At 41.9% G+C, this 23,109-nt stretch overlaps 1 protein-coding gene across 27 annotated transcripts in view; it reads left to right on the top strand.

Annotated features, from left to right (window-relative positions):
• DLG1 (discs large MAGUK scaffold protein 1) overlaps positions 1-23,109 on the top strand; it is a 247,776-nt gene that overhangs the window by 65,166 nt on the left and 159,501 nt on the right. For 22 of the 27 annotated variants that reach the window (XM_075861717.1, XM_075861714.1, XM_075861712.1 and 19 more), the window contains one exon: positions 4,048-4,212. In XM_075861717.1, coding sequence (XP_075717832.1) covers positions 4,048-4,212 — 165 coding nt within the window. Of the gene's footprint in view, positions 1-4,047; positions 4,213-22,437; positions 23,057-23,109 lie in introns of those variants that run through there. The other 5 variants (XM_075861734.1, XM_075861733.1, XM_075861732.1 and 2 more) reach the window with 4 other exon arrangements.

The raw sequence follows: 23,109 nt of genomic DNA, 5'->3' as shown, positions 1-23,109 counted from the left end.
TTGGCATCATTTTTTGAACATTCTTTTATTTTTCTTGGACGTTACAAGGCTTACGGTATGTTCACATGCCCTATTTACGGACGGAATTATGGCCGAAAAAACTGCTCCAAACCGTCCGCAAACATCTTCCCATTGAATTCAATGGGTCTTACAGTGTTTTGTGCAGACGGGCTTTTTTTTACGCTGTCAAGACGCCCGCCGCAAAGCAGTGCATGTCACTTCTTGGGATGTAATTGGAGCCGTTTTTCATTGACTCCAATGAAAACCAGCTCCAATTACGTCCATAAAAGACGCCGTGAAAAACGTGTGCACTTGTCAAAACGTCTGAAATTCAAGAGCTGTTTTCGCCTGAAAACCGCTCTGTAATTTCAGATGTAATTGGCCTTGCCGTGTGAACATACCCTTAGAACATAAACAGCAATTTATCATAATTTTTAGAAAATTTCAAAAGCCTTTTTTTTTTTTTTAAGGTACATGTTCAGTTCTGAAGTGGCTTTGAGGGGCCTATGTATTAGAAACCCCCATAAACCCCCATTTTAAAAACTAGACCCCTCAAAGAATTCAAAACGGCATTTAGAATGTTTTTTTTTTTTTTTTAACCCTTCAGACATTTCACAGAAATTAAAGCAAAGTGGAGGTGGAATTTGCACAATTTTCTTGCTGAATTTCAATTGTATTCAATTTTTTTCTGTAACACAGAAGGTTTTACCAGAGATATACTACTAAATATGTATTGCCCAGATTCTGCAGTTTTTAGAAATGTTGCTGTAGTGCGCTCGTGGACTAAAACACAAGCCCCAGAAGCAAAGAAGCACCTAGTGCATTCTGAGGCCTCTTTTTTTTTATTAGAATATATTTTAGGCAGCATGCCAGGTTTGGAGAGGTGTTGAGGTGCCAAAAAAGTAGGAATCCCCCAGAAGTGACCCCATTGCACCCCTCAAGGAATTCATTTATGGTTGTTGTTACCATCTTGACCCCACAGTTTTTTCACAGCGCGTATTTGAATTGGGCTGTGAAATGTAAAAAAAGTTAAATTTTTTCCAATAAGATGTTATTTTTGATAAATTTCTTATTTTCACAGGGAACAAAATACCCCATTCTGTTGCCCAATTTGTCCTGAGTGCGGCAATACCCCGTTTGTGGTGATAAACCGCCGTTTGGGCCCATGGGAGGGCTCAGTAGGAAAGGACCACTATTTGGCCTACTGTGGCTTTTCTGGTGCGAAGTCATGTATGCAGAAGCCCCTGAGGTACCAGTACAGTTAAAACCCCAGAGAAGTGACCCCATTTTAAAAACTAAACCCCTTAAGGCATTCATCTAGAGGTGTAGTGAGCATGTTGACCCCACATGTATTGTCTAAAAGATAATGCGCAGCAGATGGTGCAGAGTGAGATTTGCAATTTTCTATACATATATGCCATTTCATTGTCCGATATATTGTGCCCAGCATGCGCCGCCGGAGATATACACCCCATAAACTGTAATGTGGGTTCTCCCGGGTACGGCAATACCCTACATGTCGCTATTAACAGCTGGCTGGGCACACAGCAGGGCCCAGAGAGGAAAGATGAGGGGGATCAGCTGTGCGGAATGCATCAGGGTAAGTAAAACTGGGGGTAGATTGCAAATCCAGGGATGCATGATACATTTTAAAACCCTTTCGTACAGAGCCCTTGTTTTTCGGGACATGTGTCACATTGATATATTGTGTCCTCCCTTATCCCCCTCTTATAGCAGACTTTGCACCTCTTTTGACACTTTTTCCCTTCTTGCTAGTTTGGGGAACTTCTCCTGGAAAGTGTTGCCCTGGTACGATGCGTGTGGCCTCGCTTTCAGAAGTACTGGGAGCCCCCCCTTCCTGGTCCCTAAAGATTAGGTTCTTGATAACCACCTCTTGAAATTCCAGGAAAGTTCCCGTCTGGCCTGTACATCGACGTAGCATGTACGCATTGTACAATGTCATCTGTATGAGGTGCCCGGCCAGCTTCTTATACCACACCGCATGGCGCTGTAGGGCTTCAAGACTTGATCTGACAAGTCCACCCCTCCCATGTACCTATTGTAGTCCAGGATGCAGTCTGATTTGGGGGTCTCTGTACTTGTACCTCGTATGGGTACTGGTGTGACATCTCTCTTGTACTTGACACACAATATGTTGCGGCTAGAATGTGCCCTGCTCTCACCCCTTCTTGTTTGCCCAAGCAGAGTCTTAGGGAGGCCTCTCAGATTTCTTCTAGCAGTGCCGCATGCCGCAGTACTTCTGGAAGCGAGGCGCTTGAAGAGTGAGACGCTGGTATAAGAATAATCCAGGTAGAGGTGGTAACCCGGGTGCAGTGGGTGCACCAAATCCCACACAATTTTTGCATTACCTCCCAGTAAGGTGGGGCATTCTGGGGGCTCAATACTGGTGTCCTTCCTTTCATATATCCTAAATTTGTAGGTATACCCTGATGCACTCTCGCACAGCTTATACATCTTCACGCCATACCTTGCCCTCTTACTCGGCAGGTACTGGCGGAATTGAAGCCTCCCTTTAAAATATACCAATGACTCATCAATAGAAATACACTTCTCGGGGGTGTATGCTTGAGAAAACCGGGCACTGAAACCGTCTAATAGGGGTCTCCGTTTATACAAACGGTCAAAACTGGGTTCATCTCGGGGTGGGCACTGCTCATTATCAGTATAATGTAAGAAGCGAAGTATTGCCTCAACGCATCCTGCAAAATGCCATGTGGAACATCGGGGTGTGGTATAAGGAAAAAAAAAAATATATATATAATTTTTTTTAGGTTCAGTTCTGAAGTGGCTTTGAGGGCCTTATATATTAGAAACCCCTATCAAACACCCCATTTTAGAAACTAGACCCCTCAAAGTATTCAAAACAGCATTTAGAAAGTTTATTAACCCTTTAGGTGTTTCACAGGAATTTAAAGCAAAGTAGAGGTGAAATTTACATATTTCATTTATTTTTGTCAGAAAATCCTTTTTTTTTTTTCCCCATTTTTTCCTGTAAAACAAAAGGTTTTACCCGAGAAACGCAACTCAATACTTATTGCCCAGATTCTCCAGTTTGGTGAAATAGCCCAACATTCCCACATGTGGCCCTCGGGCGGTAATGGCCTGAAGCACCGGCCCCCGAAGCAAAGGACCACCTAGAGGATTATTAGGCCTCCTTTTTATTAGGTACCATGTCCAGTTTGAAGGTCTTGTGGTGCCAAAACAGTGGAAACCCACCAAAAGCCTATTTTGGAAACTAGACCCCTTGAGGAATTCATTGTAGTTTTCATGGGGTGCATGCGACTCTTTGATCAGTTTGTGTTCTATTTTTAAGAGCCGTGGTGACTAAAAAACCGCAATTCTACTATTGTTTTTTAGTCTCTTTTTTTTTTACGCTTGCCTCTGCTGTAAGTACCAAACAAACGTTAACGAAGTGCAGGGATTGTGAATAGACATCCCGTCCTGTCTGGAAGGAATGTCTAAACACTTCAGTAACGTTAATATGTCCGTATAAGACAGCACAGGGCGAACAACCCAGTGTCACTATGCGCTGTCTAAATGAATGGAGAGAAGTGCATGACGCTGATTGGACCAAGTGGACGTTGCACAGAGGAGTGTATGACGCTGACCAAAGTAAAAACAGGCCCATTTGGGCATTTTTTTTTTACTATTTTCAAGCTAAAAGGATGTGTATAAATATGATAAAAGAAAGAAACCTGCATTGTCTATGGAAAAAATATTGCAAAAATCACGTCGCTAGCCCAACAAATAACGTTATAGCTGTTTAACTAACGCGTGCTAAAAAACGGTGTCTGGTCCTGAAGGTCCAAAATAGCCCGGTCCTGAACAGATTAAATGATTTATGTGACCAACATTGTGAATTTTTTTTTGTCCCCTTCAAATGTTTTGTTAATACTAATGGAATGAGCTTTTATTTTTATAGGGGGGAGGGTTTCTAAAAGCATTGCTGATTTTGGAGTAATGCAAACCTGTTATCTTTCCACATTCATTATGTAAATATATAAAATGTTATTTTTCCTATAATAGAAATATCGATACCAAGATGATGACCTCCCATCTCAAGAACCAAGCTCTCCACATATCTTGAGTGAGGGGAAAAGTCCAGAGTTGGTTCATGTCTCTGAAAAGAATATTTCACAGATTGAAAATGTCCATGGACTTGTGTCCCACTCGCATATTTCACCTTTAAAGGTAAGGATTTTAATTTGACATAACTTTTATTTAAAATTGTTGTTTTTTTTTACATTTCTATATGCCCTACTACATTTGTGTGTGCGGGGGAGGGGAATGTTCGTAGATTTACATAAATATACTTCTCATAGTTAAAGACTATAGACACCTTTTGACATTGAAAAAAATATATATTTTTACACGTGTTAGTGGTTCCATGGAGTTAAAATGTTGCCCTTGGTTTCAGGCTTCCTTGATTTTTCAGACCCCCCCCTGACGTGAAGTTCTCAATTTGCTCCTAGTTTGACTTTTCTCTTGTGGGCATGTCCCTTCCAGTAATACATCATGGATGTGAGATCTCCAGGATGCTGCTACCTTACGAACTCGCATGTACTAGCACAGCTTTACTCCTGTACTGATTTCTCCTACTGTTGACGAGGAATCTTTTCTCCCATGTGCTGATACTGATAGCCTGAGTGATTCACGCACCCCCCCCCCCCCCCCCCGTGCATTCCTCCCTGTCTTCATTCTGACACAGTTAAGCCTGAGGTGTCTGCCCTCCCGGAACACCCCCCTCTCCATATTCTGCGAACAGAGCGCCGATGGATTTATGTTGGAGCATGTAGGACAACAAACTAGGTGAAGGCAGAGGTGAAGGCAAAGATTTAATTTGCCACCCCCCCCCCCCCACATTTAAAACTCAGACAGTCAAATACACTTCTCAGCAGGTTTATGCGGTTCTGTCTAATGGCAGCATAAGGTAGTATCTAAGAACCTAATGCCAGCGCTGTCACTTTTTCAATATTCAGCCGTTTTCTCGTAGTGTTTACCTCCTGCATCCCTCGACTCATGCTCTTAGTCCTTGCAATGCTGTGCGCACGCTTTGTAATCGGGAATATTTTTTAAGCTGTGGCTCCCCCGCTACTGATTGACAGCTTTCTCCTAATGCACAGTATAAGAAGAAAGCTGTCAATCAGCGGTGGGTTGTGGGTGGAGCCAAAGCTCATGAAGACAAGTCGCACAGTGCTTGGCTCAGGAGTGATTTTATGGAAACTACTGAATACTGACAAGGAAAGTGACCTAGTGCTGGAATCGGCGTCTGTGGCATGACTTTATTCTGTCCTCCAATAGGAAAGTATAAGCCTTGTGACCGATTCCCTTTAATTTTGCATTTAGACAGCAAATGAACATTACAAAAAATAAAAAATTAAGTGCAAATGTGACCTTGGCCTATAAACCCATGCAAAATATTTAGCAATATTTGATGCACTTTTTTTATTTTGTCCTTTGAGCCCCAGAAAACAAAACCCAATGTAAATGCCACCGTACTATTTGTCAATGGTTTTGTCATGTTTTAGAGCTCTAAATGTAGATTATTTCTATTTTGAAGTACTATTCATACACTTTAGGGTCTAATTCAGTCTTTTGTCGGTGTATTTGATGCTGAGATCTTATGAAATGTTGAACATCTCCTGTGGCAGATTTCCCAGCCCCCACATGCTCTTTAGTAGAGTCTGTCATTATGTTTGATGAGGTACAAAATCCTGGCCTTTTGAAGTTCTTATTTGTTAGGACCTGAGGCATGTTATGGAGGTTCAGTATATATAGAGTACTCCTTGCCTGGATTGAAGATTGCTAAATTAGTCTTTGTTGTCTTCTGTGTGTGTTTATTCCTAGAATGCTGAAAAAGCTTTGCCAGAGGCACATGTTCTCTTAAATCTTTGTCTCCCCTTGTTTCTAGCAAACTACAAAATGTCCAGTACTGGAGCCTTTTATGGGTTGCTTGTTGTGTATATACAGCTAACTTATTCTGAAGTCGTGTACACAAAATGACTCCTACCAGTCCATGACCCCAGTGGGGCTCTCGCTTTTATCACTCTATTTCAATACATATGCACTTTAAAGGGGTTGTCCCGGTTGTGGGCTTCCGGCCGCCGGAAGCTATGCGGGGGTCAGTGCCGTAAGCAGAAGGCTCCGACCACTGTATAGCGGCCGTGCTAGATTACTGCAGCTTGCTGCTTCTGTCAGGGCAAACTTCCTTCTCCCTGTTATTCCAAACCGAATGGCCACCTCTGTAAATTGGAAACTGATGGCATGCATGGAAGAAATGTACCAAAGAGACAAATGGTGGTAGACATCCTCCCTCAGTGAAGTAGGAAGTAAAAACTCAATTTTTATTGAACAAAGAAACACAAAAGTTTCCTCCCTAGAGATGTGGGACGTGCTTAAGCCCCATTGGCTCTATTCGGCTGTAAGTCCATCTGCACACTCCTCTTGCGTTCCAGGGGCGGTGTCTCCATAGGCGTGTGCCTCATGCAGGCTCCATCTTGTTTCATTTACAAATCTTTGTGGAATATACTGATATATATACATATCTATATCTCTAAGGATGATATTTTTTCAAACTATATACATGGTAATGATCCCTGACACTTCCCGTGCCCACGCAAGCACCTTACCCTGGCAGGCTTTGAAAGGGTGTGACAGTGGTAATCAATGAGCAATTATGGCCTATAAGGCTTTTTAGTAAAGCCTAATGGGGAGACTGTGTGAAATAGTTATTATTCTTTCTCAAAATGCGATAAACTTACAATTTTGTTTACCATGTAAAGTAACGAGATACACTGCGAAGAATAACAATTACAGTGAAGGATCAAGTAATACAGTTCTGGGTTATCAAATGTCATAGAAGCCATACCTCCCAACTCAAGTATAGTAAAGAGGGACAACAGATTGGGTGCGCATACTCCTATAGTGCCTCCCCACGGTATAATGCCACATAGCTGCCCCCCCAACATTATAACACTCCATATTGGCCCCACACAGTAACGTGCCCCCCATACAGTATCATGCACCCATAGTGCCTCCCCACAGTTTAATGTCTCTCTAGCTGCTCCCACACAGTATGATTCCCCTGTAGCTGCCTCCACAAGGTATAATACCCCATAGTTCCTCTTAAACAGTATAATTCCCCCATAGTGCCTCCCACATTGTCTGGGCAGCTATTTGGCATTATACTGTGTAATGACTACACAGATGCACCCATAGAGTGTAATGCCCACACAGTATAATGCCCCCACAGGTGCCACCATACAGTATAATGCCCCCATAGTGCCTAATGGAAAAATAATAAATACTCATCTAACCCTGTTCCTGCGAAGAGTGAAGGAGATCCCTCTGCTCCTCCGCTCTGTGCTATGAGTGGCTCGGCACGGACAAGTGTGGTAATGTCGGCAAGCTGACGGTTTCCTGCTTCATCATTGGATTCAACTGAATTTGCATCCGGAGGACGATACAAACCACATGTAATCCGGGACTGTCCCGCTGAATCCGATAGAGGCCATCAGAAACTTTTGGCATATGCGCTATCACGTAAGCCGAATATTGAGGCAGATTTATGATTATTGTTGTGCCAGAAATATAGCCCAAGTTGCACATTTTGTTCCGCAAATCAATTTCTACAAATTTCAAATTGATTTGTGCCAAAAGGAAGAGATGTTTGTGCTAAGAGATAAGGGGGACATGGCTAAGAGGAAAGTGACATAAATGTGCCGCGCTGTGCCAAAAAACAGGCAGAAACTAAGCCAACTAAAAGATGGTATAAGAAAGAAGTGTCAACTAGATGCGCCAAATGTATCATCCAGCTAATGCCACTTTAAAAATGTTGCATCTTCTGATTGCCTGGTCTAAGTTTACGCATACCATTTTTAATATTCAGTTTTTATTGATTTTCAAAGCAGACGGGAAATAAACACATTGGAAGTAAGTACTTCCTCAAAAATAAAGAGAATAACAATAGCGGTATAGCCCCAAGAGAAGGTGAGAATTATATCCCATTAGAAGCAGTGATACATAGTTTGTGTGAATAGGTATATCGAGCAGGAGTATTGCGAGACGATGGTAGAGAAGCATAATAACCGTTTAGGCTCCTTTGTATACTGCATTATATCGACAGTGATTGATGAATTTAATCATAAGGTACGAAACATCACCTAAACCGAGAAAGGAGTGGGGAGGAGAAAAACAAGAGGGAAACGGAACAATGGTGGGGAGGGCATATGGGTGGGTGGAGGACATGGTGATCCTGGACTCCAGTTCTGGAATATCATAAATAAAGTCGAGAGCAGCTGTTCGCATGGCATTTGCATGATGAAAGCGGGTGAAGCTACAAAAAACGTCCCGTCATGTCTCCATATTGTATTGTGGATTGACCCTAAAGGGGGACTATGTATCATGTTACTAGACTAAGCTATGCGGGCGAAGAGAGAAATGTGATTCAATGAGACCAGGTGGATGTGTAACGTGCAGAGGCAGCTGGGGAATAACTCAGAAGATGGTACAACTGATGGCAAAAAGGGCTTGGCCACTACTGAACAACTGATGACCTATCCACCGGATAAGTCATCAGTATATCGTCGGTGCGGGTCTGACCCCGCACCGTTAAGCCGCTCTGGCTATCTCGGAGCATCGGATGTTATGGCCCATTGTGCTATGTACGGATCCGGAACAGTTGGCTCCGTACATAGCATAGTGGCCGTGCTGCCGAACTGCAGCTCGCCGCCATTCAGTGGCTAGAGCCAACTGCTTCCGGCATGTACGTCCGATGCTCGGAGTCAGCCGGAGCGGCTTAATTGTGGGGGGTTTGGGTGTCGCACCCCCACAGATCATGTACTGAGGACCTATACGGTGGATAGGTAATCGGTTGTCCAGTAGTGGAATTACCCCGTTTAAGGCGATTTTTTTCTTTTTTTTTTCTTTTTTTAAATTTTTCTTGAAACGACTCATCTAGACGCATACCATTTTTCAAAGCTACGAAATAGACATAAAAGGAAATTTTGGGTACAAGGGTTACCGGGAAGAGAGTATTTGTTCAACGTTGAGTTCTTGCCGTTTTTAATATGCTCGTGTCTCCAATGCTTTAGTGTACAGTTTAATAAATGTTGATGGATAGAACAGATTTAGTTTCCTTTTGAATAAGATTACATTAGCTGACCATGTCTAATAATGGGTAAAACGTATGTGGCCCCTCCAGTTTAAGCTGCGAAGTGGACTGACTGACACAATCAGTAGTGGAATAGGGGTTTTGCTTCTGGGGAAGTGGGGGTGGCTGTTGTGACTACTGGATGGTGCGAGGGATGCAATTTTTCCTACTGGCGAGTGGACACTCTTCCATTATGGGGAACTCTATTTTGGTACTGGGGATGAAAGCTTGATGACCATCCCTGTGGGACCAGTTATAGATTATACAATATAGATTGTACCTTTTCGTTTCAAAGATACAGCTAAGGCTCTGTTTACAGTTCTAGTCTGTTATAGGAGCAGAACAACGAAAAAAAAAGTGCTGGATCCGTCCCATGACTGACAGCAATAGTGCCCGATGAACCTATTGACTCTAATTGTCTCTGTCATGGTTTCCGTCATTTCGCCAGACAAAATAGTGCTGTGAGTCGCTCCTATTTTATCCAGCAAATCTGACAATCTTTGACGGAGGCTCTGATGTGGATGTGAACAGTGCTTTTCCAAATGATTTTTTTTTTTTTTTTTTTAAAGTGAACACCTTGGGGCACATTGATGTCCCAAGGGGTCCCCAGCTTTGGACCCCCTCTGTGAATCAGGGTGGCAAGGCACGGCATCTTAGTCGCTCCAGCACTGACTGACACATTAGTCCAAGTAGTACAAAGAAATACATAATTTGAGGCTCAAGTTAATAGGAAAATACTAAAAGTTGACAAATCCTGATAAAACTGGCTTTTCAGTTAGCTTGGTTTTGAAGTGGTTAAAGTGTGCTTCTCTTTAATCCGTGTTTGATCAATGAACAGCAGGGGGCAGTAGTACTTTATTATATTTATTATATTGCAGTAATGGTTAGAAATTCAGATCCTCCATACATTTTGCTTTTTTTATAGGTTGCTACTACAGACTACAAATCTTAAGGCACGTGCAGAATTTACCAAGACGGAGGACCTCTTCTTTTTTTTTTTTTTTTTTTCTTAGAGGGTTTTTCCCATCAGACACATTTGACATATCCACAGGATATGTCATAAATGTCAAAGGCGGGCTCCACCTCTGGGATCCGCACCTCTCTCTAGAACGGGACCCCATAAACCTCTGTTGTGGCTTAAGCGTGTGATTTCCGATCATGAATTACGGAAACTCGCTGAGCTACGCTGCTTCCGTAACTGCCATTCACTACTATGAGAGTTACGGAAACAGCATAGCTCATCGTAATTTATGGTCAGGAATCACACGCTTCAGCCACAAAAAAGAGCGGTAGAACAGGGTTTAGGGGGCCCCGTTCTAGAGATGGGTGCGGATCCCAGAGGTGGGACCCGCATCTATCAGATATTTTGTCTGTGGATATGTCATGTCTCTGATGGGGAAACCCCCTTTAATAATTTTTTAGCCTTTACTTATATACAGTACACCAGTGTGAGCTGATATGTAGACGTGTGCCGTCAAAATCTTAATCATAAATTTTATCATTTCGGCTTCTAAGATAAAAGAAAATGATGGCTGGTCATGGGTATGGGTTTTGATTTCCAAAAAGATAAAATAACTAAAGTAAAAGGCTTGTATACATTTAAAGAGGCTCTGTCACCAGATTATAAGTGCCCTATCTCCTACATAATCTGATCAGCGCTGTAATGTAGATAACAGCAGTGGTTTTTATTTGGAAAAACTATCATTTTTGAGCAAGTTATGAGCTAGTTTAGATTTATGCTAATGAGTTTCTCAATGGACAACTGGGCGTGTTTTTACTTTTTACCAACTGGGTGCTGTACAGAGGAGTGTATGAGGCTGACCAATCAGTGTCCTGCACTTCTCATTGTTCCAGCCCAGCTTCTTTGACTGCACAATCACACTGTGCTGTGCATCATGCTGGGCTGGAACAATGAGAAGTGTAGGACACTGGTCACTGATTGGTCAGCATCATACACTCCTCTGTACAACACCCAGTTGGTAAAAAGTACAAACACACCCAGTTGTCGATTGAGAACCTAATTAGCATAAATCTAAACTAGCTCATAACTTGCTCAAAAATGATAGTTTTTCAAAATAGAAACCACTGCTGTTATCTACATTACAGCGCTGATCAGATTATGTAGGAGATAGGGCACTTATAATCTGGTGACAGAGCCTCTTTAAGGCTATAAAATGCTTATTTGTGGATTGAAGAGGTGTAATGGGTACAATTGTTTACATGAACATATATATTTCAGTTTTATTATAAAGTTTAATGTTCCCTGAGCTATATTTTCTCAATTGAATAGTTTTTTTTAATTTTTTTTATTCCCTCCGCACACCACTGCATTATTTATAAAGTGCTTTTGCTTTTTAATATTTCATTTATCCCCTTAACGCACCTGATGCAACTGTACGTCATGGTTTGCCCTGCATTAAGGCACCATGAAGTACAGTTACGTCATGGTGCTTTTCTGTCACCATGTCAAAACACATGGTGACAGAACAGTAACATCGACTGTCATAGACAGCCGATGGTCACTGTGACTCGTCGGGTGAACAATCGCGGCGCCACCACCGATCGCTGTGATTGGCCAGTCAGTAGTGATTGACCAATCACCGTATTGCAGTATGGTTACCCGGCTAAAAGAGCCGGGTAGCCACATTAGCCAATCGGCTGTTGGCAACAGGAGGCCTAACAATAGTCCTGTCTGCCAAGTACGGCGGCCTGTTAGGCCCTGCCTGGAGGCGGGAGTTAAAAGGCTTCCGGCCGCAGATGAAAAATCGCGGCAGGCTCAGAAGCTGAGCCTGCGCCATTAGCCTGAAGGATGCCCGCTGTATGTTACAGCAGACATCCTTCTATAACGGCAGGGAATGGAGCTAGCTCCGCTCCCTGCCATTAACACCTTAGATGCCGCGATCAAAAGTGATCGCGGCATCTTAGTGGTTTCCTGGAGACCAGCATCGCTGCGATGTGGTCGCACAGATTCCGATCGTTACTATGGCAACTGGAGACAAACAGTGCCTGGAGGCGGAGGCTAATAGGCTTGCTGTCAGTGAATAGCTGACGGCTCTAATGCACTGCATTACGTGGGTAGTGCAATGTATTAGAATAAAGATGAGAGGTCCAGGTCTTCAAGTTCCCTAGTGGGACAAAAAAAAGTTATTAAAAAAAAGTGATAAAGTTAAAAGTTAAAAAATTTAAAACTGCCTTTCTTTTATTATAGGAAAAAAAATGAGAATGTAAAAAAAATAAATACACATATTTGGTATCACCGCGTTCGTAACAACCCCAACAATAAAACTGTTATTTTTCCCGCACGGTGAACACAGCAAAAAAACAACGCCATAAACGCTATTTTTTTGGTCAGCATCCCTTCGAAAGTATAGAATAAAAAGTGATCAAAAAGTCACACGTACCCCAAAATAGTACCAATAAAAACTACATCCTGTCCCGCAAAAAACAAGTCCTTATACAGCCTTGTCAAGGCAAAAATAAAAAAGTTATAGCTCTCGGAATATGGGGACACAAAAAATTAATTATTTTTCAAAAAGGTGATGTTATTGTGCAAACGCTGTAAAACATCAAAAAAACCTATATACATATGGTATCGCCGTAATCGTATTGACCCGCAGCATAAAGTAAAATGGTAATTTCCTACGCACGGTGAACACTGTAAGCAAAAACAAAAAAAAAAACATTAACAGAATTGCTGCTTTTTGGTCACCTTTGCTTGCCAAAAAAATTGAATAAAAAGTGATCAAAAAAATGCGTGTACCCCAAAATGGTAAAATGAAAACTACAGATTGTCCCGCAACAAATAAGCCCTCACACAGCTCCGGTGGAGAAAAAATAAAAAAGTTCTGGCTCTCAGAATATGGCGACGCAAAATATGCAGTGTTCCAAAAGCGGATAAGATTGGGCACCATTTATCAGTGCGACACTAGCCACACATGAGGGTTATTATTTATTTACCGCATTATTATACCCTGATGTTCTCCACACACCTTACATATGCCCCACATTATATACTGAAATACCATTGAAACTGCAAACAGAACTGCCACCAAGCAAAATCTTCGCTCCAAAAGCCAAATGCCACTCTGTCCCTTCTGAACCCTGCAGCGTGCACGAACACCAGTTTACGTCCACATATATGGCATCGCCATACCCAGGAGAACCCACTTAACAGTTTGAGGTATTGGTCTTCAGTGGCACAAACTGGGCACAACATATTGTACACTAAATTGCCATATCAGCGGAAAATTGCATTTTGCATTCACTGGATGCACTAATGTAGAATCGCCTGTGGGGTCAAAATGCTCGCTCACACCCCTTAAAATGCCCTAAGGGGTGTAGTTTCTAATATGGGGGTCACTACTTGGGGGTTTGTTTTACGATTTGACTTCCGAGCCCTGCAATTGTGGGCCAATGCTGTGAAAATCACCAAAATAGACCTCAAATGAGCATGGTGCTCTTCACTTCTGAGCCCTGTCATATGTCCAGGCAAATGATAAACGCCTTGAGGGGTGCAGTTTCCAAAATGGGGTCACTTCTTGGGGCTTCCACTGTACTCTGGTACCTCAGGGGTTTTGCATATGCGACCTGGTGGCCAAAAAACCAATGCAGCAAAATCTGCATGCCAATTAGCGCTCTTTCCCTTTAGAGCTTTGCTGGGTGGCCAAATAGCAGTTTATGACCACATGTGGGGTATTGTCGTAATCTGGAGAAATTGCTTTACAAATGTTGGGGTGCTTTTTCTCCAGTATCTCTTGTGAAAATGAAGACATTCTACAATTTAGTGGAACAAAATGTAGATTTTCTTGGCCTAATTTCAATAAATTCTGCAAAAGACCTGTGGGGTCTAAATGCTCACTATAACCCTAGATAGATTCCTTGAGGGGTGTAGTTAACCAAAAAGGCTCACTTTTGGGGGTTTACACTGTTTTGGTCTCTCATGGGCTTTGCAAATGAAATATGGCACCCAAAAAACAATTAAGCAAAATTTGAGCTCCAAAAGCCAAATGGTGCTCATTCCATTCTGAGCCCTGTCGTGGGTCCAAACAGCAGTTTATTACCGCATATGGGGTATTGCCGTACTCACAAGAGTTTGCGTTACAAATGCTGGGTTCTTTTTCTCCTTTTCTATTGTGAAAATTGAAAAATCTGAGCTAAAACGTTTTATTAGAAAAAAACATAGATTTTAATTTTCAGAGCATAATTACACTAAATTCAGCAAAATACCTGTGGGGGCAAAATGCCCACAATACCCCTTGATATATTCCTTGATGGGTGTAGTTTGCCAAATGGTGTCTTTTTTGGGGTGTTTTCTTTGTTTTGGCCCCACAAGACCTCTTCATACCTGACATGGTGCCTAAAATAGATTCTAATAAAAATAAGGCCCCAATATCCTCTCGGTGATCCTTTGCTTCTGAGGCCTGTGTTTCAGTCCAGTAGCACGCTAGGGCCACATGTGGGATATTTCTAAAAACTGCAGAATCTGGGCAATAAATATTGAGTTGCGTTTCTCTGGTAAAACCTTCTGTGTTACAGAAAAAAATGGATCAAAACTTGATTTTCTACAAAAAAAAAAGGACATTTGTAAATTTCACCTTTAATTTGCTTTAATTCTTGTGAAACGCCTAAAGGGTTAAGAAACTTTCTAAATGCTGTTTTGAATACATTGAGGGGTTCCGTTTTTAAAATGGGGTGATTTTATAAGGGGTTTATAGTATATAAGGCCCTTAAAACCAGTTCAGAACGGAAACGGTCCCTAAAATAAGGCTTTTGAAATTTTTTGGGAAATGTGAAAAATTGCTGCTGAAGTTCTAAGCCTTGTAGCGTCCTAGGAAAATAAAAGTAAGTTAAAAAAAACTATGCAAACCTAAAGTAGAGATATGGGAAATAGTAGCTATTTTGTGTGGTATTACTATCTCTCTGACAAGCAGATACATTTACATTTTTAAAAACGCTAATTTTTGCAATTTTTCGCAATTTTTGTTTTTTTCATAAATAAATACTAAGTTAGTGGTAAAATTTGGTCGACACATTCACAAGTCCAATGTGTCACGAGAAAACAATCTCAGAATCGTTTGAAAAAATTAAAGCATTTCAAAATTATTACCACTTCAAGTGATACATGTCAGATTTGAAAAAAATGGCCAAAACAGGCTTAGTCACTAAGGGGTTAATCACCTTCCATGCAAGGAAGGTCTGTTTCTGTCTATTTACATTCTTTTCTACCTCAGGTGCTACAAACAACATTCTAGTCAATGTGTTCTGTGGATGTGTTATTTCCTTGTCTTTTTCACCTCTGTTCCCGAAGACAGTAGTTGTATTTATATATTGGAGGGATTGGTGCCACCCAGTTTGGGTAACTGTATATTTAAAAAAAACTAGCCGGATGGAAATAACTCAAATTGGCCACTTTTTGGCATGACGAAAGCTCCATTAAAACCAATGGATCTGTTAATGGGTCCATAAATGAAAATCAAATGGACGTTTCAACAGGATAGCCAAACATGTCAACCTAGCCTCCGCTCCCTTTGTGGTCTCCCTTGTCGGGCTGTGCATCTAAATGAGGCAAAGCAAATAAATAGAGAAATTGTGTTTCTAAAATGGAAACTATGAAATGGGAACGAGTGCTCAGTACTGAAGTCGGTAATACAAAGGACTTCCTCCATTGAGAAACCCTGCTTGTGGAAATGCTGATGTTCGCATTGATCACGCACCAAGTACTGACTAAGGCTGGGTTCACACGACCATGTTACCTCCGTAATGTACGGAACGTATTTCGGGCGGAAGACCCGGACCGAACACAGTGCAGGGAGCCGGGCTCCTAGCATCATAGTGATGTACGATGCTAGGAGTCCCTGCCTCGCTGCAGGACAACTGTCCCGTACTGTAATCATGATTACAGTACGGGACAGTAGTTCCACGCAGAGGCAGGGACTCCTAGCGTCGTACATCACTATGATGCTAGGAGCCCGGCTCCCTGCACTATGTTCGGTCCGGGTCTTCCGGCCGAAATACGTTCCGTACATTACGGACGTAACATGGTCGTGTGAACCCAGCCTAAGTTTTCTAAAGAATCTGTATTTGCTATACTCCCCTTAGTGCTGCCTGAATGTATGTATATGCAGTGCATTTGGAAAGTCTTTAGACCATTTCACTATTTTTCACATTTTGTTATGTTGAGGCCTTGTGCTAAAATAAAAAAATTCAAGTTTTCCCCATCTTTATGCACTCAATACCCCATAATGATAAAGTGAAAACAGAATTTTAGAATTATTATTTTTTTGGCGTGGACATAAGTATTCAGACCCATTTCTATGACACTTGAAAATATAGACAAACCCCTGTCTACATAAGGGCTCACAGCTGACAATGCATATCAGAGCAAAAACCAAGCCATGAGGTGTAAAGGACTGCCTGTAGAGCTCAGACAGGATTGTGTGGAGGCGCAGATCTGGAGAAGGGTACAAAAAAAAATCTGTTGCACTGAATGCTCCCCAAAGCGCCGTGGCCCCCATAATTCTTAAATGGAAAAAGTTTGGAACAAGCAGGCTACCCCACCAAACTGAGTAATCTGAGGAGAAGGGCCTTGGTAAGAGAGGTGAACAAGAACCCCATGGTCACTCGGGAACTTTGGAGCTCAGCCAGTCTGAAGATGGGAGAAACTTCCAGGAGATCAACCATCACTGCAGCACTCCACCAATCTGGGTTTTGTGGCCAGAAAGAAGCCTCTCCTCCGTAAAAGACACATAAAAGCCCGCTTGGATATGTCCAAAAAGCACGTCTGTTTCAGAAGACCACTGAATCTCTTTTTTCTCATAGTCCAAGATGGAACTTTTTGGCCTCAATTCTAAGTGTCCTGTTTGGAAGAAACCAGGCACTGCTCATCACCTGCCCAATACCATCCCTACAGTGAAGCATGGTGGTGGCAGCATCATGCTGTGGGGGTGTTTTTCAGCAGCTGGGACAAGGAGACTGGTCAGGGTTGAGGGAAAGATGAATGGAGCAAAGTACAGAGATATTCATAATGAAAACCTGATCCAGAGTGCCCTGAACCTCAGACTGGCCCAGAGGTTCACCTTTAAACAAGACAATGACCCTAAGCACACAACCAAGACGACACCGGAGTGGCTTAGGGAGAACTTTGAATGGCCCAGCCAGAGCCTTGACTTGAACCCAATTGAATATCTCTGGGGACCGTCAGTGGACCGCCATTTTCAGGTCTCTCAGGAGTAGAATGGTAGAAAATCCCCAAATCCAGGTGTGCAAACCTTGTGGCATCATACCCAAGAGGACTGAAGGCTGTTATCACTGCCAAAGGTGCTTCAACTAAATACTAAGTAAAGGGTCTGAATACTTATGCCAATGCAATATTTTAGTTTTTTCCTTTTCAATAAATTATCAAAGATTACAAACATTCTGTTTTCACTTTGTCATTATGGGGTATTGAGTGCAGAATGATGGGGAAAACATTTTTTTTTTTTTTTTAGCACAAGGCCTCAACATAGCAATGTGAACACCTTGAAAGGGTCTGAAGGCTTTTCAAGTGCATTGTTCATTATATGTATGTATGTGTATATATATATATATATATATATATATATATATATATATATATAATTAGACAAATATGGTTTGTCATTGTGGTAAACACAGAACTGCATAATATTGTTTTGGGATTTTCAGGCACCTAGACCTACCTCAAGGTGATGGACTGTGCACTGCCACTGTGCCTATTGGATCATTGACTGGACTTCCATCACAGTTTTCTTTAATCCCATGAATTATTCTCCTTTGTGCCACAATGAAACCTGATTTTCAGCACTGTACAGGGGGAGAACCCCCCCCCCCCCCCTTCCCCTATTGTACCAGTGATTAGAATGAAGTAAGACCGTCCAGGGCCTGACAAGTGTGTGTTGGGGCACACAAGCCTTATACATTAACAGGTGATGGTTTATAATTCAATTCACAGACACCATGCACTGGCATACATAAGCATGCTAATATATTGTAAGTTAAAAATCAAAGTCAAAAGTTTCTGTCAAACAAAAACTGTATTAAAAATGACACTTACTGTCTGTTGTACTAACTTTATTAAAGAATCTGCACTGTAGCTCAATTTCTGCATGGAATTTTTCTGCAACGTTAAGAGGAGTTCTTAAAATCGTATCCACTTTGCTGCTGCTGTAATACGCTGCAGATTTTCCGCCCGCAAGTCCACACTGAAGATCTGCAGTGTATCCACCACGTATGAACATACCCTAAGGGTATGTTCACATGCAGTAGCAAAATAAGTCTGAAGTTACGGAGCTGTTTTCACTGAATTTCAGACGTTTTTGTAACTACTCGTGTTTTTCGCGGCATATTTTACGGACGTTATCGGAGCTGTTTTTCAATGGAGTCCATGAAAAACGACTCCAAAAACGTTCCAAGAAGTGACATGCACTTTGACGCTGGCGTCTTTTTACTCGCCATCTTTTGACAGTGACACGTAAAATTACACCTTCGTGGGAACAGAACATCGTAAAACCCATTGAAAGCAATGGGCAGATGTTTGTTTGTAAGCGTAATGGAGACGTTTTTTCAGGCGTAATTCGAGGCGTAAAACGCCTGAATTACGTCTGAAAATAGGCCGTGTGAACATACCCTTATAGTGTGAAATTGTCAGATTAAAAGTGAACCTGTCAGCAGTTTTGTGCTGCCCTTACCGCGGGCAGCATGATAGAGGGACGTATACCCGCATTACGTAAAACTGTCTTTACTCTGAAGCGCAGCAGCAACATTTCGGAGAAAACGTAGGTGTAATTAGTGCCGCGCTCGGGTAGAACTGTCTGATGGTGGCTTCCCTTTTGGATTCTCCGTGCCCAGCTTGATTGGGATCTCCCTACTTGTAGTTAGAACAACATGGATCTATTGACTGGTTTACTTAAAAATGTTAGGATGCACCCAGGGGAGACTGCCATTGATTCACAGGAAGAAAAAAAGTGCACAATAAAGATGTATTCAGTTTTTACCGCGTTATTTTTGTTAAAATTGCAGGAAAATCTTTATATGTCATTTTGGCAAAAATGACATGTATGAGCACCTACCTAACACCTTCCTTGGGGTTCCCAACAATTATTGCCCATATGCTAAACTGATGGGCTTTAGCTAATTACATGAAGTATTACGCGGCCTCATATGCTACTTTGTAGTAAAATACACCGACATGCGCAGAGAGACAGAATAACGTTGAAGTGCATCTCGCCCTTATATCCAGAAATCCATTGTTCTCCTCTTTTGTCAAGTTTCTTAAAATTCTATTGAACTGTTTAAACAACAAATCCGGTTCTCTACAACTCTCGTGGGTTATCACTCAGCTTTTCCTGGCTGGAAATAGGCAAAGGTGGCAATGTGCTATAACAAATCGTCCTGTAAAGTTTATAGAAGCAACCGACAACTGCTCGGCTGTGTCAGTAACTCCCATAGACTAATATGGAAAAAGACGAGCACATGCGCGCCCAGCGTTCCACTCCTTTTCCTCCTATGTGGCTGTTTTGGATTGCTGAATGGCTAGAAAGCAGCACATGCCATAACTGTATGAAGTCGGAATACCCTTCAACCCTAATGGCTTCCTAATGGCCAAGACAAAACTGCATGTAAACATTTTGCAGTCATTTTTATAATCTTTATAGAGAAGCATTCTTGTCAATATTATGTTAGTAATTTTTGAAGCAGTTTTGCTCTTACAGCCAACATCATAAGCCTTGAACGAGAATTCACGTCTATGCTTTCAAGCCTTTTTAAAATTTAAATATATTGGATGTACTCTAAGTGGTACTCCAGTTGCAAGTACCTATTGATCTTAAACATTTCTGCCTGGTCTTGCTGCTCGAGGTGAAGATTTATTAATGACGTATGTTCTGTCACTTAGCATCTTATATATTATAGATTGGATATTATTGTAATCAAAAGCAAAAAAGGGAGTGCTTTTGCTCAAAGGGGCATTCCATCTTAATTTTATGGCATATCCACAGGGTGTAGCCTGACCAGATTTACACTGGCTGCTGTAGCTATAGAAGTCGATGGAGAGATGACCGCACTTGCGCGTGGCCTTCTCCCCTGAGTTCTATGGGAATGACTAAAAGCGCTAAGCACTGCCACCTCTACACCAACTTCAATGGGGATAGCGGCTGGTGTAAATCTGCAAACTACTGAACCCCTGTCCTCCCTACAGGTGAGGGTCCTAGAGGTGGGACCTGAACATATGCATTTATATCCTGTGGATATACCATAAGGACTCTTTCACACACACAATTTCTTGTGTTTTAAATTGCATAAAATAACGCTTCTAAAAAGACTAGCATTTTTCCAATGTAACATGTTTTTTTTGGGGCGTTTTTAGTGGCGTTATTCATTCAATACTAGAGTGTGATGGTATTAACCATTAAAATCTCATAACGCGTCCTTGTCCTATCCCAATCTATTACATGTGTCAATGTAAAGTGCGCAATCACTAGTGAATGAATTTTATGGATACAATTGTATCACTATTCTAAATTGCTAAAAAGTGAAATAAATCTCACTTTAAAGGTTAGGTTCTAACCAATAAAATTCCCACCCAGTGAAACATATATATTACCCAAGGGAAAATCACGTATATTTATTATTGCACAGTGAATAAAAAGGCGTTATTCATTTGGTTTCATTTTTGTATGTGCTTTTTTTTTTCCCGCCGTTTTTTGAAGTCCTTTAGAGAAACCTATAGGAATAAGCGCCACTAATCTCACACACACACACACACACACACACACACACACACACACACACACACACACACACACACACACACGCTCTCTCTCTGGTCAGGGTTAAAGGTGATTTTTAGCTCAGACCCTTCATGATCTATCCTTTAGAATAGACCACCAAGATGTGATATGTGGGGCTATCACCTGGGATGCCCATATGTCCTAGAAGATAGGAGATGCGGCACTTGCTGGAGCACTTCACTCCTTCCCTTCAATGTGCATATGTGGGATGATTCGTGTGTGTGTGTACCAGCAGTAGTGTTACAATGCCGTAGTGTGAATATAGCCTATGTTCTCCATCTCTGATAGGACTTTTTATATCCGCATGCATGAATGGCCCATTTAACGACAAAGACAATATAGTTGAATTGGAGGTTTTAGTGGACTTGTATATTTGAATAAGACCATTTCTTTTGGGACTTGATCTGAATGGCTAGAACATTCCAGAGGGCATGGCTGGCATCTTGCTTGCTTCTATAAACTTCTTTACAGGACTATAATCTTTTCTATAAGAAACCGATATCTACACCAGCGCTCTTGTTACTAGAGTTTAGGTTAAATGTCAAGTGTTGTAGGAGCAGGTTTCTTTGTGTTGGACTCAATGCTGTGCTAATATGTCCACACAAATGTCTCTTGGGCCTCATGCAAACAACCGTAAGGGTTTTTGCTGTCCACAAATACGGATGCACATCCATAGCCGTCCGCAATTGTGGAAGCACCATAGACTTCTAGGGACGAGTTTGTGCCACAATTGCAGACAAGAATAGGACATGTTCTATGCTTTGCAGATCATTTCTACGGCAGGCACACACGCACATCTGTTAATACACGGAAAGGTGGCCTACAGAAATGAATGGGGTCCGCAATTTCACCCGTTATTACCTGATCTGTAATTACCGTTGAAAAGCACGGTACTGTTCATGGGGCCTTAGGCTACTTTTTCATCCTGCAGGTTTTAGGTCCGTATTTTACATCCGTACTGGAAGTCAAAGAAACAAAAGTGGGTCCAAAACATAAAAGCTCCAAATCTTTCCATTATACTTTTCTCTCTTTATTTTCCATTCCTGGTTTTAGCTTCCAAATACTGACCGGACTACGGCTGTGTGACAGTGGCCCTAGAATGGATTTCCTCCCATTATTAGGTTCTTATTTCTGGAAGCAGAAAGCTTAACAACTTTAGAAAAAAATCAATTCTAATATAGCCATTCCAGGAATATTATTCATTTCATGCGAGATACCTTAAACCGGACATTTTAGTTGCTGTTTATCTGAGAACACTCAACTAATTGTCTGAGGAAAATCAATTAGTGTTCACTTTATACTGTTTTTGTTCAGGTTCTATGTATTATTTATGTCAACAGTGAGAATGTCATTGGATTTGACTACATTCGGTGATTGAAACTTGGTAATTTGCGATGTAGCCTTTCCCCACCCAGTGCATTAATTCAGGCAGCCCCAGTGGGTCCCTGCAGTCCATGCTTCTAGCAGCCTACCTGCTAATCGACCTCACTTCCTGGCTTCAGTCTGCCTAGTTATCTGCTAACAAAAGAAGAGCAGCTTCTGATCCCTGCAGACCTCCGAGGCAAGAAAATCATGGGAAGCAGATGCCATTTGAATTGCTGTATTTCCTTGATTTTCCTTTTTGCTGCAGCAATGAGCACTACCTTTTAGACATGGATCAGGTATAGTGTTCTGCATGGCTAGACTCCAAGGGAAAATAATGAGCACAGCAAGGGACCAGGATTTTTGCTTTCTGATTTGGATGTGATGCTGCTGTAATTCTATCTGCAGTTCTTGCTGATCCTTCACCACTCGGCAGCTGGTAGAAGAGTAAGACTGCCTGGCAACCACCTGCAGAGCTGCAGAGATGAATTACATTTTCGGAAACAACACACTCCTATACTCCCGCGCCAATCGAGGTGGCAATACTAGCTCTAGTCATAGCTCAGTAGGCCCAAAACAGAAGCCATGGGCAAAGAAGGGCTCTACAGAAGAGCTTAAAGCGGAGCCTGAACCTTCTCGATGGCAGCAGATAGTGGCTTTTTTTACTCGCAGACACGGCTTTATTGACTGCATCTCAGTGGCTGCCAGCTCCGCCCAGGTAACTTGCCACTTGTTGTAATTCTTGTTATATCTGTAAATGATGTGGAAATT

This window comes from Rhinoderma darwinii, chromosome 4, assembly GCF_050947455.1.
Source record: "Rhinoderma darwinii isolate aRhiDar2 chromosome 4, aRhiDar2.hap1, whole genome shotgun sequence".
In the NCBI taxonomy this organism is placed as follows: domain Eukaryota; kingdom Metazoa; phylum Chordata; class Amphibia; order Anura; family Rhinodermatidae; genus Rhinoderma; species Rhinoderma darwinii.
The sequence above is the reverse complement of the archived record's forward strand: the minus strand, read 5'-3'. Positions and strand labels throughout refer to the sequence as shown.